This window comes from Anopheles bellator, chromosome 1 (assembly GCF_943735745.2).
Source record: "Anopheles bellator chromosome 1, idAnoBellAS_SP24_06.2, whole genome shotgun sequence".
NCBI lineage: Eukaryota > Metazoa > Arthropoda > Insecta > Diptera > Culicidae > Anopheles > Anopheles bellator.
The window spans coordinates 25790006-25809195 of NC_071285.1; the positions used below are offsets into that span (position 1 = coordinate 25790006).

At 50.9% G+C, this 19190-nt stretch overlaps 1 protein-coding gene across 1 annotated transcript in view; it reads right to left on the minus strand.

Moving 5' to 3' along the window:
• Positions 1–18866, minus strand: part of LOC131206355 (potassium voltage-gated channel subfamily KQT member 4-like) — a 28739-nt gene extending 9873 nt beyond the window's left edge. The window contains exons 1-5 of the mRNA XM_058198879.1: positions 17695–18866; positions 11414–11631; positions 1934–2109; positions 1617–1868; positions 1301–1549 (exon numbers count right to left, since the gene is read on the minus strand). Coding sequence (XP_058054862.1) covers positions 1301–1549; positions 1617–1868; positions 1934–2109; positions 11414–11631; positions 17695–18866 — 2067 coding nt within the window. The remainder of the gene's footprint in view (positions 1–1300; positions 1550–1616; positions 1869–1933; positions 2110–11413; positions 11632–17694) is intronic.
• Between the last annotated feature and the right edge of the window lie 324 nt (positions 18867–19190).

Consider the following 19190-nt stretch of genomic DNA (forward strand, 5'->3'; position numbering starts at 1 on the left):
GATACGCTCCAGTAAATTGCGCACAAAAGCGCCGCGTGACTTGCGGTGGATATTGATTGGACCATTTGCACGTCTCAGCTGTACCGAGATGGCCGTCGCAGGATCACTTGACAGCTTCGTGGCTGAGAGAACAAAGTTGGGTTCGGTTACAGAACCCTCCTCAACGCAACGACTGGGGACGATGACAATTTAATACAAATTGGGCAACGAATTGGTGTTTTTTTCGCTAGGAGTACAAGAATTGCTGGAGATTGCATCCTGAATTGGGGGGGGTAAGGGAAATTGGACAGGGATTTATCTTCGGTTATGATGTTTGAAAGCACTTTTAATTTAGCCTGTTATTTACATTACGCCGAACCATTCAGAAGCATTAGCCATCTATCAGCACAAGCCGTCCTACTAACGAACGAACTACCACCAAAAACCCATTGGCCACCAAACAGTTCTACGGAACACCGATCCGGATGCACTCGAGCCATGCACCTAACGAGTAAGCTAACATACACCAATAACACATCAACACGCACACATACAACGGGGGGACCGGGAATGGATTATAAGCGAGCCTTCTGTTGGTTGACTGACCGGAAACGAAAAAAAAAACGCTAAACCCCGGTCGGATCATCGTTGGCCGTCAGGCAAAACATGTACCTTTTCGTCCCGGAGACCTACGCGAAGGATGTTCCGGGCGATAAACATGTAAACGGGTGACTGCTTTGGGCGCAAACGCGACATAATGACGTTCTGATCTGATGTCGCCGGTAGGGTCTTCAGTGGCCACAAAGCAAAACAGCGTACAAGGGAGCGACACTGACATGTTAAAAAAGTTGGTCATCGGGGTCGAAACAAAGGCCCCCGTTCAAAAGAGAAGCCCAACCGGAGCACGTTGTCCGAATGGAGCGAACAAATGGAGAAACAAAAACAAAAGGTTTATGATTTGTAGAAAAGTAGGTTAATTGATCAGAATGAACCAAAACCAAAGCTAAAACTGTCACAGACAAAAAGGAAAATGAACCGAATGAACAGAAAATAATGAAAGAAAGGGGCAAAAAGCAACATAAGGCTTCGGTTGGCGTCGAGAGCGCCCCCCCGGGGAACCCAATGGGCTAGGGAACGAGGATCAAACAAAGATCCAAACAAACGAGCAAACGGTCAACTGTCAAATGCAATCGAACATTACGACATAACCACCCTAGAGGCAAACGGTGTGTGTTTCTGTGACTGTGATTCTTCATATAATTGGTGTTCGTGAGTGTAGAAGCATATGCAGGGAAAATACCACCAAAACATACAAACGTACACCGCTAAACATCGCACTCACTTTGCCCAACTGAGAGGGAAGGGCGGTGCTGCTGTTGCCGTTGCCGGTGCCGTTGTCGCTCGACTTGACGTAGATCTGCCAGGTGGCGTCACTGTGGAAGCTCTTGTCGGCGGCGTAGCAGCGCCACAGGCACTGGATCAGCATCGCGGCGGCCGGTATCTGGCGGTTGAAGTGCTTCTGCCGTTGCTTCTGTTGTACTTTTAAGGCGAATCCGGACCCCAGGATACCCTAGCGGGAGAAAGACCCTCGCTATTAGTGTGCCGGGTGTCGGTTGGTGTCGTTCGGCTTGACTTACGGCCGGCAGTGCGAAGAACGAGATTGCGAACACACTAAAGCAGGAGGCGACGATCTTGCCCATCCACGTCTGCGGCACGGTGTCCCCGTAGCCGATCGTCGTCACGGTTATGACGCCCCACCAGAGCGCGTCGGCGTAGCTGGCAAAGTCCGCCTTCCCGTCCGGCCCGAGCACGTCCTTCTCGGCCAGATACACAAAGTACGAGCTGAAGATCAGCCCCAGAAACCCGATGTACAGCGTGGTGATCAGTTCCTGCGGGCGATACGTTCGTTGGTTACTGTCTGACGGACCGCAGATTTCTCACCGGTCGAACTCACCTGCCGGTGGATGAACACCACCGACCCAAGAAGCCGCCAGGTGCCACCCTGCCGGTCGACGTGCAGCATCCGCAGGATCTGCAGAAACCGGATGCCCCGGATCGCGCTCGTCGCAAACACCTGACCATTTGAGCCGACGGACAGCACAACCATGGACGCTACCACTACGATTAGATCTGGGGAAGAAAAAGACATCATTTGTTATTGAGCTCTCGACGGGACTCATCATTTTCTTATGGCCCATCTTCCTATCGCTGGTTGGGTGCCAAATCTGTCAGCTCTTCTGTCGGCCAGCCAACTTCAGGCAGCTCGACTTCGGTTCGGTTGATGGAAAAAGTTGTAATGGCTGCGATGCCCAGCCCCAGTAGTTTGGGTGGTGAAAGTTTGCAGCTGGCGTTTGTCACACACCAACCATCTCAAGTGTGGAAGTTTAGTTAAGCAAGATTGACTTGGGGAAAAGTTGCTTGGGGCGCCGAGAGCTAGTCGTCGTCGATCCGCTGCAGGACACTGACAAATGAATGTTTTCAATTTCGAGAAGCTCCTTTCGTGGTCCGTTTATTGTGACTCCCGCCCGTACCCGATGCAAATACGGGGCCGAGCCGTAACATCATCATCAATCGTTCGGAAGAGAGAGAGAGAGTTTGAGCTTCCCGCACTCGACTCGGCTCGATGCGAGATGACAAATGGGGGAAGACTTGCCCAAAGGACACGCAGCAAAGGGTTTGGCTGGCAGCGCAAGATCTTCGTGGTGATTTATTTTTCCATTTTTACATCGTAAAATATACACGCAGCTTAACGAGCGGAGAGCATTCATTCGAAGTCGCATAAAAAAGTTTGCCCGGCGAGCGAGTCGCACTGGATTCGGAGCGGAGCCACTGAAAACGAGTTACGTCGGGGTTCTTGGAACTGCGTTTTTCCGGAGCAATCAGACCCCACAGACCGTCGTGTGGACCATTACAAAAGTTTTGCACCAGTCGTCGGTTCGTTTGGGTAGGGATTCATCAAAAATTTAAAGATGAATGCTCAAGGATTCAACAATGGTTCGGTTTCGGTTTGGGGAAATGGTTGGAACTGGTGCATGAAATAATCTAAAACACACATTTGGTTGATACAGAGATGGCTCAAAATTGTGACCTTTAGTATGCATTCTGATTCACTTTAAAATTAGCAGTAAATTTCTGTACATTTTGGGTTCGCTATAGGTTGATTTTGTAATGCCTTTCGTTCTGGATCGATCAAAATGGAGGTAAATGGCTAAATTTAATCCCCCCCCCCCAAAAAGGAGAGAAAAGCGTTGCTCTGCATTATGCCTCAGGATCCGATACGGTTACAAAACAAAACATGACCACGTTTCACGTGTGGAGCATTAAATTTGTATTTTATTCCCGTTCCGAGGATCCACTCAACTGTCCGTCGAGGACGCTCAATGCAGGATCCCCTAAGGGCAGGATGCCAAATTCTTGAAATAAAAATTCCTATCATCCTGCCCTGCAGCCTGGGGCCGGCCGGTTTTGAGGGGAATCCTTGAACGGGCGAATGCCTGAGAGAATCAAAGCAAAAATGGTCCAAGATCTTTGTTCCCTTTTTTGTACTTACCTCCGGATCCCACAAACAGGTGGTCCTCTGTCCCCGGGATAAAACCGCACCCCAAATCGCCCTCATCACCCCCTTGCCGCTGCTGGTAATCATCATAAAATGGTGGACATCTTTTATTGCCCACCGCGACAGCTTGTTGGCTGTTTGGTTGGGATTTCAATTTTCCCAAAACCGTCCACCGAGGACCCCCTCGGGGGGAGTGGGAGCTTTAAACATTGTTTTAAATTAATCGTTGGTCCCTTTGAAATGGGTGGCCACGAGAATGGACGTGAATAAACGGTGGGGTTGAAGTAGAGAGTAGAGAGAGCTGCAGCACCGACGTTTTGCTGTTGACAAAGTCTCCCTCTCGTCCTGGTGATGGTGAGGAAAATGGCGCACCAAACGTCGCTAATCGCGGGTAATTATCGGGAAATCATCACTTTCAATTCGCTATCACTGCCGGCGAAGCATCAGGGAAAAGTTTTCCCCATGCCGAACGGCCCATGGGAGTCAGAACTTCCCGGGCCGGGCCGATTAGACACCAGGCCGGTGGCAACAGCGATGGGCAGTGCCTTAAATTGTAGTCGTTAAATTGTACCGCTTTCGTTACCGCCATCAGCTGGCCATGTTTCATTGTGCCGTGCTTTATGTGCCGGCCACCGTCGGCCGTGTCGCGCTCCATTCGTTTTCATTAAACACATTTCCGTGACACGTACTTTGCATTCACCGACGGCCGGCGAATTCGGGGACTCATGGTCGTATCGGCACCACACCCCACAACCAAATGGCTTCCAATACGGCGGTGACAGCATAATGGCACCCCGGTAGGGCCACCGAAATAAAGGCTCATTATAAAATAGTAAAACAGCACAGCACGACAAACGGAAGCCACGGACGCCTCCGGACCACCGGGACGACGATTGTGAGCGGGGCGAAAACAATCCATAACTTTGGTCACCGGACTCCGGGCTCCTTTCTAATGGCCAAAAGTAGGGCGACGGCGACGACGGCCTGTTTGCTTGGGTCGCCCGTCAACCAACACGCTCCGACAGCTTCGACAAAGCGAGCGGCTCAAAGGAACAAGGAAAACCTGAAACGGAGACGCCCGGTAGCCCGACGACTACCCGTAAATCGTTTTGGGCCAGCTCGCATTAAACTACTTCCCGACCACAACGTCGACCAATTAAAGCGTCAACTTTACGAAAACATGGACGAAAAAGAAGCTTGATTACTGACCCAATTTGGGCCCCCGGCACGAGAGAGACACCCTTCACCGACACCGGTGAAGAAGTTGCTTGAAGCCGAATCATGCGACTCCGGCTACGTGAAAAAGGACGCGTGCCTCGACCTGGGGACGGGCTCTTTTTTTTATTCGCTACCAAATTAGCAAACGGCACCGACAAAGATGTTGGGCTCCGAAAACCGCAAAGAGACTGCTGCAGGATGCGGTGATGGTGATTGACAAATATTTACTCGTTAATTGTCTGCGGTCCGGGGGTGCGGTCTTCGGGTCTTCGGGTGTTTTGGGGCGGGAAAAATGAAGCAAAATGGGCTCAAAATAGCACGCACCAAGCTGTGTTAATTTACAAAATCGTTCCGTTCCGTTCTGTACATAACCGTGTCGGGAACAAACATCGTTACCGAAACCTAGACCCCAATGCGAGGTGGGGAAGTAGTCCTAAAAATACAACGCCACGGTAAGTGTGCCAAATGATCTCGCAAATACGAGAATAATGTTCACTTATCGAGTCAAACCAGGGCAAAGGGTGGTGAAAGTCGCTTCAAGGATAGGGATGAAGATGTTAAGGGCTGAAGATTGCATAAGGCAGGACAATCAGAATAGCTAACATATGCGGTTCCCAAAACAGGATTCTCTGAGGTTTCACTTTCTGACGGCCCAACATATTTTAATCGGGTGAGGTTCTGAGAAGATCGCAGTCTTGGGGGTCAGCACAATATTGGTGGTACCAAGAAGCCTACGATTTCTGAGACACCTTTTCACACCGGCACACTTTCCATACTGGTCAGTCAGCCCAATCATTTATTTTTGACAAACTTTGAAAGCTTTTTTATATGGTTAAGCGATGACTGCGTATAGGCGTTACGGTAGCGTTACTGATATCTTAATTTTTCATTCAGTTCATTCATTCAATTTTTTTAAGTAAGACTGGTACATCTTCATCGTTTTGGATTTGTTATTTGTTATTTGTTATTTGTTATTTTGTTGGAAAGCGTTATAAGCGACACATCGTCCCGAGCATTGCGTTACGCCGCTATTTACAGTTGCCAATTCGAATCGCCATCGAATGCTGAAATGGCATTACAATAAGTGTTTTTTGGCAAACTTTTCCGACAAGCATAGAAGTTGGAATCAATGTACTGTGAGTAAGTTTTGCTGAACACATTCCTCATTAGGACAAATTGGTAGAGAATAAGAAATTATATTTTGGGCAAATTAGAAGACGTCGTTTACCTCGTTTCTATTCGCTAGCCAACACAAACTTGGTAGTGAGTGTTTTTCCGTGAGAGTAATTCGGTTCTAATCAGCCCACTTAACTCACCTAAGTGGATGACTACCTGCCGCGACAGCCGCACGTTGGCGGTTGGGCCAGCCCTTGATCCTGCACCACAATTCGGTGCACAAATTAGCTAAATTACTCCAAACATTATTGAGCCATCGGTGAGTTTCCGGCCCACCACACGCGGATGACAAACAAAAGGGGTCACCGGGCAAACGTAAGCCCCTCAACGGACGGTCGAACGGAAAACAGGTTCAAAACATCAGCCCGCGGTCGAAATTGCACCAATAACCCGGCCCGGCTTCTTTTGATGACTGTGCACATTAATTTTCCGTTGTGCGCTCTCGAAAACTAGTTCGGCTTCCGAAAACTAGTGCTACCTTCGCCGGTTGCCGCATCATAACCGGTTCCAGCTCGACAATGGCACCACCGCCCGGCCGTAATAACATTCAATAATGTTCGTGCTGATAAAACTTTGATGAAATTACGTGCCAGTGCTGATGGTGCACCATTTTATGGGGCGTTATTTCGAAATAAACTGCACACAGATCGTTCTCGGGCGTGTGTGGCTCACAACGAATGGTCACATCTGCACAGTGCCATTTCCGGTTCCCGACAGGGCGCGTTCACGAAAAGTTGATTTGAGAATGGTTGCAAAAGGGTAAGAAACAGGCAGAGGGTAAAAATTGCTCTGCGGTCACTCGGTACAATTACTGTCTGTGCACCATAGAGACCGGGCCACGTCCGGGGCCAGCGAAACTGATGATCACATTCCGTGAACAATTTATCATCTGCGCACGTGGCAAATCGCTAAGCTCCCGGTTTTGGTCGATAAAAACATAAAAGCAAGATGTGTTAGTTACACTATTTATAACTTAAGAACGGCTTAAAATTGGTGGAGAGATAGTTTAGAACCAGGAGACAGACATAGGATACTTTTTAGTCGCGTTCGGACGGCGTTCCCGCGAAGTCACTATAAAATGTGGTATAACAAAAACGCATCTCACATGGAATTGTCGGATTTTTTCGGATATTTTTAAAAAAAGTTCACTTTTTTAAGTAAACCAGTTGATAATTAAAACAGCTCTGACATAACAGCTCTCAGAGACGGTAGCTTATCACTAATTAGCGTTTACCATCTGAAAACTAATCTCGATTTGAAAGCAAAGAGAACAGTTAGATCTCTATTTAATGAGGGGGAATTCCCATTCGGGAGAGGCTCCCATACAAACGTAACATAAAATTCAGTATAATTCAGGGTGTTTTCGAACAAATCGAACCAAATTCAAGTCATGCGAATTTGGCCATGTACCAACCGGGAAGTGAGAAGGGAAGCCGATCGAATACGACACCAGACACCGTTAAGGAGGAATGAGAATGAAATGAGGCGTGGCAACACACGCCGGGAACAGCTAGTTTTAAAACACAAGGATATGGAGGTCTCAAATTAAAGCAATGCATATAAAGTAAAACTATAAATTGGTACAGATTTTCGAATCCTGCGATTCGCTGCAAAAGTAAAAAGGATGCGAGGCCACCGAGGCCACGGATTGATGGCGAGCATTGCTTTCAGCACAACCATAAACTAAGCAGCAGCATAAAAGCTTTAACAACCAAAAGAAAATCTTACCCATTAGAGAGTCCATTCGGCTAGCTTTGGCAGCGAGTACTTTTTCACTGCAAAGTTTCTGTGCCGCCTTTGTGCGGAGAGAGAAAATACGTATGGCCGTGCCACACAACGGTACGGCTTTCAGGAAGTTTCACATCAGCACTCGCTTTGATTTTTTCGCTTCACACCAATGGCTAGACCATTAAAGCCGGACGCCTTTTTAGCGCGAAACGGAACAAGAGAAGCAAGAAATAACAACAACCCACGCTCGACCGGAACCGGTTCAACAGATGTTCAAAGTTCGAAGGAAAATCAAAGGAAAACTGCTCCGGCCCGTGCACAAGTATGTTTGGTGTGGGAAAAAGAAACCCCAATGCTCTTGGAACTTGGAACGGAACAAGAGCACGAAGCTTTATGTCGAACAAGTTACGCTGCAAACTTCCCTCACCGTTAGGTTTGGATTAAACGCGTCTTAAGAAGTCTATCGTTTGCTGCGGATTCCGGGTCCAAGCCATTTGGAGCTTTTGTTTCTGTTCAGGCACTTGTTGAGGTTGCGTAGAGAGCTGGATCATTGTGTGAGTTTCGTTTCGAGTTGGACTGGCATCACTGGCGGCGTTGCCATCCACAGGTTTTTACTGTGTGGACGCCAGCGCAGCCTAATGATGAACTCATAACCCGAAATCCCGGAAAGTGAATGGAATTGGTTTCCACAAACATGTTCATCTGAAATTCTGCGAATGCGAATGCATCCTAGTGCAGGGCGGCTCCCATCTGACGGAGTTTTCGGGAAAACTCCAGAGAGGATTCCCTACCAGGTGCTGCAGGGCACACTTGGGTTTTGGCCCTCTGATTGGCCTTCTCGCCGCTGGAGGGCGTAGAGATAATTAATGTGCATTCCAAAGTTTTACCTCAACTCGGGTACCCTCCTCTAGGACAAGTAATAATTGTTTCCGGGAACTTTCGGTGCCACGGTGGACATCCTTTTCTCGCTCAACAAGACAAAAACAAGAGAAAGCATAAAATTGGGGTTGAGTTTTGCCTTTGGACAACTTTTATTAATCGCCTTCCGTGAAACCATGTATCCCCTGGCCAGTGGTGCAACAGGAACTGTTTTACCAATTTTAATTGGCAACACAAAATTATGTTGTAATTGGGTTGCCACATGCTCGGTCAGTTCCCATTGTAAGCAGCAACTTTGAACACAGCACTGCGAGTGCGTTCCGTTCGGGGTTCACTTAAGCTCTGGCTCGGCTATAACCCAGGAGGTTATGCCGAGCTTCCGACGGTGCACCATCTCAGAACCACGAATGGTTGCCCAGGAATTTTATTTAGTCATCAAAATTAATCATACCGTCAGTCGGGCTAATTCCGTTTCCCCGAAGAATCCTGCCCGGCCTGGGGAAATGTACAGCAACGGAACGGAATTAGTGGCACTTCCCGCGAGCTGCTTGAATTGACCTTACCGACGGCCACAAGCATTAGGTCCAACGGTGGCCACAAAGTGCCTGGCACCTCCTGCAGGTTGCAGGTGTGTCGTAGTGACCGAAATTCATAATCCTTGGCGTGTCGATTATAATATTTGAACAGGACAGGACAGGGCTCCTGCGCCGGAGGCAAGCCATTACCATTTGAATTCATTTTCCGGTGACCCTGCTCGGACCCGGCGGGAGGACCCGTACCTCAATTAATTCTTCGCCAAAGTCGCTCCATTTTTAGCCGCCTAAAGACCACCAAACAGTCCTACTGCACAGAGAAGGATTCCGCCTTTTTTCGCTTGTGAGTGAAGAAGAAAGCTCCCGATAGGGCTTGCCGCAGTGCCGCGGGCCCAACAAAGCGCACCTGAGATAGGAATTGGAGCCCCAAGGCCATCGCCGCCAGAAAGTGGAAAGCGGTTGACGGCCAGCAACCACGCAACAATCGGCGCAACTTTGGCGAAACACGTCTGGGGTGGCAGGAGCTAAAAATTCGAAATGCTAATGAGAGGTAACCGACGACCGAGTGGTGTCCTGGCCGAGTGCAAAGACGAGACAAATGTGGGAAGAAAATCGCAGCTCGCCGGGTGCGGAGTGTGTCTTTCTGGGGTCCATCGCGAGTTGTTTCACTTTTGGTCCACAACGAGTGCAGTGCGAAACATGTGCTACGGTCACACCGACCGGTCCTTGCCGTGGTCGGCAAGAACATTCCAATGCTGCTGCTGGTCTCATGAATAATTCATACGCGCTGACCGCCTGCCTAATAGTTTGGGCCCACCACGCGGAACCCCCGGATCGCCGAAAGGTTCCAGGTTGACAAACTGCACCCGATAGAGAGAGAGAGAGAGAGAGAGCGAGAGAGACGGTCAAAGTACAACCACTAACGACTCTCGTTTGAAAGGCGCCGAATATTCGGCGAATGCTTTGGGGTTGGCCCCAAAAATGTGTTGGCCGTGGACAATTGGGTTCGGGCGTGCGAAGAAGCGGTTAAATGATGAGCCGAAAGCAAGCCGGTTGGCGCCATTATTTATGCACAGGCCGTGAGAGTGGCCGTGGGTCCTGGGAGGTGGTGTCCCCGTAAATGGCTGCTCATTTGTTGGCCACCGGCAGCGACGGACGGGGAAAGAAAAATCGAGCGCACCGAAGAGTACATTAGCACCGAAGCCAGGAGCTCGCTGAAATTCCCCTCCAGAACAGCTCGAAAAAGGGGGAGCATAAAAAACCGAGAGACGCCCCCTGGTCGCGTCCAGCGGACGGAGGATCCGTGTGGAGCAAGACCGTGACCGGAATTGACGCAGAGCATAAACCCACCCGGGGCCCGGTGTTCTGGTGTTGAAAGGACCCAACGGAAAAAGAAAAGGACCCCACACCCGGGGCTGCATTAAACATGTCTTCCTCAGCCGGCGCCACCCGTCAGCCCGTTGATGGGAGTCCTTCTTGCTTCGGGAGGACTCCTGCGCGAATGCACACTCGGGGCGACTCCCTCCTGAGTGCCTCGGAAGTTAAATATGTACGAGTGTATGCATTTCGAATCGAAGTGTCGTGTTTTAATTTAGTTTTCTAATGAATTCGAAATTAGCTACCGCAAAGGTGACACACTCCCTGGCACGCACACACCCGAGCAGAAGGGAGTCGGCGCCTCGGAGAAGGATCCTGCACCTTTGCTGTTGATTGGAAAATGGTTTCAAACTTCACACACATTTCTAGCACGTTTTTATGAACCTTCCTTCCGGGCCATCCGCCATCGTATATCTTGGTGCGAAGTTAAGGAAGTGTCACACTCGTAGTACCGGAGTTCAAGTTATCGACTCAGAATAAATTGGTTCTTTGCTTAATGGAACTTTCTTTGCGGGTGAACCTTCTTGCAGCGTTAGTGCTTTTCCGAGAGGTTCTCTATGCATTCCGTTTGAATATGCGAACTTCAGTTCCGTTACTCAAGCATTGCCAAGAGTGAATAAGATTAAGGCGAAGGTTCTTAAGCTTCTTAAATTAGCTTCTTTTTTGTGAATGTAGGAATGGATTTAACAAAGTAAACGTCGAGTAAAGCTCGACGTTAAACGAAGGCCGTAGTTCAATAGTTTTAGTCGGCAGTGTGCCTCTGCCCTGCTCAGAATTGAATAGCACGAACTGTACCATTCCAACGTTCCCTGGCCTTGCAGTGCGAATGTTAAGCAGCAGCAGCATCAATTGCCTCTGTGCGCAAGGATCCCAGCCCAGGCCTTTGAGTGGCCGTTTCATTAAACAAATCGACAACCGGTCCAGATTGCGCCATTCTGTTATTTCTGCCAGCCTTCCGGAGACTTACCTATGATACAGATTGGCTTCCGGATGAAGCGTAGCCGGCCGCAGAAGCCCATGTACTTCGAGCGGCAGCCGGCCGACCAGAGCCGGACCAGGTACTCGACGCCGAAGAACACCACCAGGCAGATCTCCATCCAGAACAAGGTCTCGTTCGCGAACTTACTGTACTCGTCTATCGTCGACAGTACGCTAAATATCAGACACACCAGCACGAGCAGAAACCTGGCGGAAACAATGAGAGCGAAAGAAAGCGCAGAATTAGTAACGAAAGTGGCAAAGAATTAACGACCGATTGTTTGACGTTTCGAAGACACAATCCTTTTCATCTCGTTCAGGCGGGTTCTTTTATTTCCTACGACGATTGATTGAAAATCTGGTCCTGCTCGCCATGACTGTAAAGAAGAGGGCCAAGGGGTTTTTTAAAGCGAGACTCGCAATTAGAGTCCGACTTTTTAACGGGTTTCGTTTTGCAATAAAAAACGCCAAATGAATCACCGTAAAAGCGATTCCGTTGCATTCCGGCACAGTTGGCGCTCAGTTGGTTGCACTTTGCGAAATTGGTGTTCCCGGTGACCACGCGGATGCTTTATGATGGGCTGCTGGCCATGAGCCTCCTGAGGTCATCATCTTTACGATCGTCTTCAACGGAGCGACGGACGGTCTTCATTTCGGTCGCACATTCCACGTCGACGGTTCTTAATCGGACCGCGTGTGGCCGATGAATGTAGGTTTATGGGTTACACGAACGGGCAGCACAGTGACAGGACATCCGTAGCAAAACCCAACCGGATCCGGTGTGACTGCGTCTGATCGGTTCTTTGTTCACATCGCCAAACTTTGGCTCCATTTTTTATTCATACCTTCGCCGGGCGTTCCTTTTTTGTCGTTCGCCCGACGCCACGCAGGCAAGCAAAACATACACCATAAACGTCGTACCACCCCGTAATCGTGCCATCCGGTTTGATGGAAAATGTATCACACGTCGGAAAATGGAATTTAGAGCAGCGAACACGTAGGGTACGGACACGGCCACGTCGCCTGTTGACGCCAAAAACAATCTCCCGGGATAATCCGGTTGAGTCCGGGGCACATACGCGGGCGTTTGTGTGTGTCGGTTGCCAACTGCAGGCCCGAGATCCGGGCTCCGTTTGCCGCCGGTTTCCGGGAAGTTAATATCGCGAGTGAGTGCCGAGGGGAAAACCTTGCGCTATCTTCTCGCTGCGGGTTGAATATTTAACCCACAAAATATGCCACAATTTCGAACCGGTGAAAGAAATAAAAAATGTACAGTTTATGCTCCGACGGCGACCACCACCTGGCCGGGTGACTAACTCACTGGCGCTTATCCCACGCTCGTCTACGCTGTCGGATAAGCCGTCCACAGCGCACGTTCCGGGAAGTGCACAATCGGCTGAGGTGAGTTGTGCAATCGACCCACCGTGTCGGGTGAACTGTCTCGTCCGAAAGGATCACGACTGCTGACGGGTCGCTCCCGGTGACGCTGACGGTGACGATGAGCGGCAGCAGCCCCGGGGGCGCTTCGAGTGCAGCTGACAGAAGCTGTCACCGAATGTCGGCGACGAACTTCCCCGCGAAAAGCGCGAGCGAGCGAATGGGAAATACTCCGAACGGACAGTGGAGCCCGCTCGTGTGGATTCTGAAGCGACCACGAATTTTAAACTTCATTAGTTTCATCGACAGCGTCACCGTGACAATTTGTGCCAACAACTCGTATTGGGTTTGGCCCCATAAATCCCTTCCATTCATCAAACGCTGCACGTTCCGATGATGCCGGCCCGGTCTGGGCTGGCTGGCCTAATAATAGTCAAACGCAAAAGTGACACGAAAATAAAGCCATACATTCACACGCTCACCGAGCGGTGGCCAGAATGGATCGATAAACCCATTAACCCATTCCGACTTCCGGTGGGCTCCGAGTGATTGAAAACCCATTTGTTACCGAAATGTGAATAGTTGATGCGTGGGTCCCATGCGAATGACATTTCAATCTGTTGGCACATTTTCCATTTCGTTTCGTTTTTCCGGTGTTCGGGAATATTCGGGCATACCCCCCTCGCCCGGTGCCCTCGCCCGTTGGTCTCAATTGATTTTATGTTTTTGCTCCAGCTGCACTTTCGAGTGGCGCGAAATGCGTACTGCACCGCTTTGATGCGTGGCCCGCGGACGGTAATGCCAATGTATATTAAGCTCTTATCGGTTTCGGGGGAAATCGGTTCACAGGCCACCGCCACCCGGTGGCTCTTGACGCAGGATATCGCAGGGCCCGGTTGTAACGTGATCCATCATCCGTCGACGCCGAAGCCGAAAAGAAGGTACACATTAATTTTAGATTAATGTAATGGAACGGTGCTTGGATTTCCAACGCGCGCTGTCGGAAGTTCCAGCAGCAGCAGCAGCAGCTGCAGAGGATGCTGCCACGTCTGGCTTGGGGGATCGCTTCAGTTTGGTGCACACACAAAATCAATCGGCTGTCCGATGGGATGGAACTGCACAGTGGGTTGAGCGCGCTGTCGGAAGGACAAAAACATGGGTCGTTAGCAAACCCGGTTATAAGTGACAATACACCGCCCTTATTGAGTGGCCATGCGAAGATAGGTTGCTTTTGTACTGTTTAGTGCAAAGAAAACCATTGCAACATACAAAAATGTTACCAAGGGCTAGGCGCCTCCATCCGTTTGAAACCTGAGTTTTGATTGATTTAACTTTGGACTTTTTTGTCCAAACGCCACCGAGATGCTCCAAAACCGCCTCAAAATGTTACCGAATAGCAGCGAGACAAATCAACGGGCCCATTGCTTCGGAAGCCGTGCTAAAGCCCTGGCCAGGCACGTCCAGTGTGCGTTCCGACCGGTTCGTTCGTACACTGCGAGCCTCGAAAGGGTACAGATACTCGGGCAACGAAACCCGCCGGCCGGAAAAAGGCACCAGTCCCACCGGGGCAGTATCCTCGAAAATCCTTATCTAAAGCTAGACGTTGAACGAAGCGAGCACCTCGAACGGAACGATGTGCATCTCAACCCATTCAAGGAGCTCTCGATCGATCGGACGGGTTTTTGTCGGGTGGGCCAAGATCATCGCACCACTTTGGCCGGCAGATTATGAAAAGGATTGATGAAAGGATTTAGATTCGTCTTCTCTCCGCGTCCGCGTTGCGGCGGATCCACTTCCAAAAAGGGCTCCAGTTTCCAGACTCTGCCGAACTGTGGCGTTGGTTGGCTCAAATAATAACGTAAGCTTGCCACGCTCACACAGGCGGTCCAATCGATTTTCGGTACCACCCGTCGACGTCAACATCGAAAACTGGCGGCTTCAACGAAAAATATGGCTTCTTCGGTGTCTGCCTCGCTGCCGGAGGAAAATTAAATACCTGAAATTGCTTCCCGGCCGTAACCGAACCGACGAGGAATTTCATTCCATCTCTCTCTCTCTGGCTCACTTTCTCTCGCTGGGAACAGTATTTTTGGTGTAAAATTTATGAAATTCCGCCGTTCCGCTGAAATGAATTGGAATTGATTTTTGCAAAGATCACCCGAAAGGACAAAATTCGAATTCACCGGTGCCAACGAGAAATACCGTGCCAATTATTTGAAGAATGTAACGTAGGGACAAATGGACGCCGCGATGGACCTACACCTTTAATGGACTTGGGCTTACGGAGCTCGGCCAGCTGGCCGTGGTACACGCTACGCTCGATCGCCACAATTTGGACGAAATCGTCATTCATCGACGATGCGAGACAAATCCTCTTAAAAGGATGCTATATTTAGCGTACTGTTCCAATTTTAACTGGCCGTCGAATGTACGGCGAACGAAAGATTTTAGCAATTTAGCTTCTCAGAAACAGTGGCCCCTCAATGTGAGTGCAGATCTGACGCCAGTACGGCAATCACTGAATTAGCTTGAACACCCGGTGCCTAGTTGTTCCAAAAAACAGGCGGCCGCCCCATTGGTTTGTCAAACGCAGAAAGGCATAACTTTAAGCCCTAGATTAGAGTCAATTTTCTGTTCAAGACATTCACTTTGCCATCGCCAGGCCGTAGCTCGAACCCTCGAACTCGACGCCAACGCCAAGTCGCGGCTGCTGCGCGCCGCCAAGACACACTCCGAGGATTCAACTTGGACTTGGAGGCTCGTGGTCTGTGGTTCGTGCCGTGCCTCGACATCGACAGCCCCCGGGGTGTGCGTGCGTGAAAAGTTTTTCGCCAAAGGGCGGCTCAACAAGTTGACGACAAACTTTCTCGGAGGAGGTAACGCACCAGCGCAAGTCGGCCCCGACCCGCCAATTTGTGGACACCGAAAGCGAACCCAATTGTGTGCTTTTTCGTGGCCAACATTTGCCGGTTTGCTTAGGGAAGCCACTTTTGTTGAGATAACAGTTGTAGAAACTTCAAAGCCGTTCTCAAAAATTAAATGCCATCCCTTGGTTTTCTGTGTTGTTGAAAATAATTATTTTAAGTTTTCCATGGTTTATCAGGGCTTCTGGTTGCCTTCTTATCAGAACTTGATTATAGAACAGGTTAGTGCTGGAGGGTGTTAAGGATTACTACAAGACCACACAAAGCCCCGCTTTTTTCCAAGCCCTCCAAGGAGACTACACAGCAACGAGAGAGCCCTCGAATGGGCACATAACAACCTGGCGCACCCTCCTGGCGGTGCATTCATGTGGGTTCCAATCTGAAGTTGGCATAACAAACACCCAGCAGCATAAGACCCGCAGGTCTTGGGTTATGCTTATGGTATAAAGTTTCCCACACCGGTGCAGCACCGGTGCCGGGTTCGGGTACCGGGATCGTTAGAAAAGACGGATCGCCGTGCGACGAGGAGTTGCCCTTGAAGCACATCGTGAATGACGTTTTCGGAATCGTTCTTTACGCTGCGAGACTGCGTATTCTGCGGGACACCTTCATTTTATGCGCTACACACCCACAGGAGGCGAAGATACGAATGCAATTAAAAATACATTCGTTCCGTTGCCGTGAAACGCTTTACCCGGGCCCGATGCTGAGCTGCCAGGAGCTGCCATTAATTAATGCCACGCCAGAGCGCGTGTGTTTGCGATGGAACGCATGACCTCTACGAGACCGGCCATTTTCCAAGAACCCACCGACGGTCGCCAAGATGGCGTCTTCCGCGGGGCTTGTGATTGGAAAGCAGATTACTGGGGACCAGGCTCGAACACCTTGATGGCAGTCCCCCCCCCGCAGTGTTCTACGTGTTATTGTCACATTATAGGGAAGGGAATGCTTGCTGTGCCGCCGTCGTTGGTCGTTTATCTTCCTTCCCTGCCTCAGAGGTCTCAGTGGCATTATTTGCACTGATTTTACTCTCGCGTCGGGCGACGGGTAGAAAGTTTGCGCGAAGTACACAAAATTATGTCGTTACGTGGTTTATTAATTAAACAGACAAGCTATCGGCCGCCGTTCGAAGTTGGCGAAACCCCAGCTACCCGGTGGGATGAACCCGGTGATGGTACCACGGGTACTGCTTAAGCCTTGTCGGATGTTGCGAGCTCCGACACTTCGGGCTCGGTTCGGCCGGTAAGTGTTTGACAGGCAATCAATAATGCTGCCCACGTTGCCAGCCTACTTAGCCTGCCGTGCTCGTTTCGATGAGATTTATGAGGATCATCAGAGAGAGAGAGAGAGAGAGAGAGTGAGAGTGAGAGAGCGCGCGAATGGAATTTCCGTTTCGTTTCATCAAAACCTGTCACGAAGCCTGCTTATCGTGGGCCTCTATCTCGGAATGAAAGTTTTTAACGAGTCGTTCATGATCTCAGCAGCGCGATTGGGAGCATTTGTCTACCTTTGGAACATAGTGACGCCATGGGCATTTACAGAGCAAAGTGCCTTAAAAGATTTGATAAATGGATTGAATTCCAAGCCGCCGGGTGCCGGAAAAGTAGATTTAAGAGATTATTTTCTGTTCCGTTTTCCGAAACTTTTAGTGCATTAGGAATCATTAGGAGAGTCCGAACGGTGTTTTGGAAAACTTATTGAACATAGCAGTTGTTGACTAATGTTTGTTTATGCTAGTAGCATGTTTGTGTTTTGGTTTTACAATTTAGCCATTTCCAATATTTATTCCATTGTTGATATTTCTTGATTTGCTGCTTATGTTTTCTTGGTTCCGTTCCTGCTGAGAGCCTTCCTGGAGTAAAATGGTTCAAAATCATAGGTTGTTACGATTCTAATTTGCATTGCGAAGGTAGATTCCCCGGCCCCACCGACGACCACCTGCCGCCGACCCTGACCCCGTGGTACTTACACAGAAAAGTGGTACACAAAACAGAGCCACCCGACGGGATGCTCGAGGAACACGTAGAACCGCTCCTGGACCGTTTTGCCGCGCCGATGGTGGAACACGTACTTGGCCTTGAACGCCTGGTCGATGGGCAGGGCGATCGGGTAGTAGGGGTTCGGGACGCCTAGGTTCTTACCGCCGACGCCACCGTTGCCATTTCCGCCGGCCGTCCCGCCACCGGCACCAACGCCGATTGTTCCGCCGGCACCGAGCGGATCCCCGACCGACGGTCCCAGCCCGTTCACGTCATCGACGTCCAGGTCGACGTCATCATCGAGGTCCCCCTGCACGGACCCCACACCGTCCAGAATGTCGGTGGACCGGGACCGGGATCGGCTCCGGTTCTTCCGCCTAACCGGCGTCGGTACCCGCCGATGGTGCGGCTCGAAGGTCCTCGCCGGTTTGCTCGGCCGGAAGCGCCTCAGAAACTTAAGGGCCCGGGGCGAAGAGGAACCTCCACCGCTGCCGCCTCCGGGTTGAAGGGGTTGCAGCGATCGGTACGAGTCGTTCGCGTTCAGTTCCGTCGTCTCGATCGCCGACTCGATGTCGTCCACCAGATCGTCCTCCGATCCCTGGAGCGCCCGGTAGCTAATCATGCCGCCGGACGAACCGCCGGCCCCGCACGCACCGCCCCCCGGGCTGGGCGTTTGGGTGGACGACCCACCGCCCAACCCGAGCCCATTGCTGCCGGCGCTGGGGCTGGCGGAAATGTTGCGACTGTTGCTGTTGCTGGCCGCCGCCGGCAGCAGGTTCGTCGTCTCCTTCACCGGTGACTTGAGCACGCTCAGCACCAGATCATCACAGGCGGACGCCCCGGAGCCACCCACTCCCCCCTGGTCGGTCTCCAACGTGAACGATCCCAGGCCGCGGGCGATCATCAGCGAACCACTTCCGGCCGTGCCGCCGCCGCCGCCGCCGCTGCCACTTATGTACTGTTGGATGTTGCCGTAGGAGTAGTGGCGCTGCTGGTGGCGAGCTCCGCTGGCGAATGGTGGTTGCTGCTGCTGTACGGCCTTCGCTTCCTGCTGCTGCAGCCGTAGATTGCGTGACTGGCGGTAGAGATGCTCCTGCTCGCCTCTGTTCATCGTTATCGTGGTGGTGGTGGTGGCGCTAGCGCTCAGCACGACCGACAACATTTGGCAGTATCACGTCCTGGGCCGGGCGGGACATCCGGGTGTCCTACCGGCGGCGGGCGACGGCGGGCGTTCCTGGCCGGTGCTCGGCAACGTGGCTTCGCTCCTCCGGTCGCTGCCCTGGCGCAAGTCGCAGATCCAAACTCCTGAACACTATCACTTCCGGTTGCCGGCCTCTTCGCTGGAGGGCCACCTTCTCTGTTCCACCTGCTGCTGCTGCCGCTGCTGCTGCTGCGGGGTCCTGTTTCACTACACGGGCCACGCGGGACGGTAGGACCACCGTCAACATTTTACGACCAGCGCTTCGATTGGCTCGGCCACCGTTTT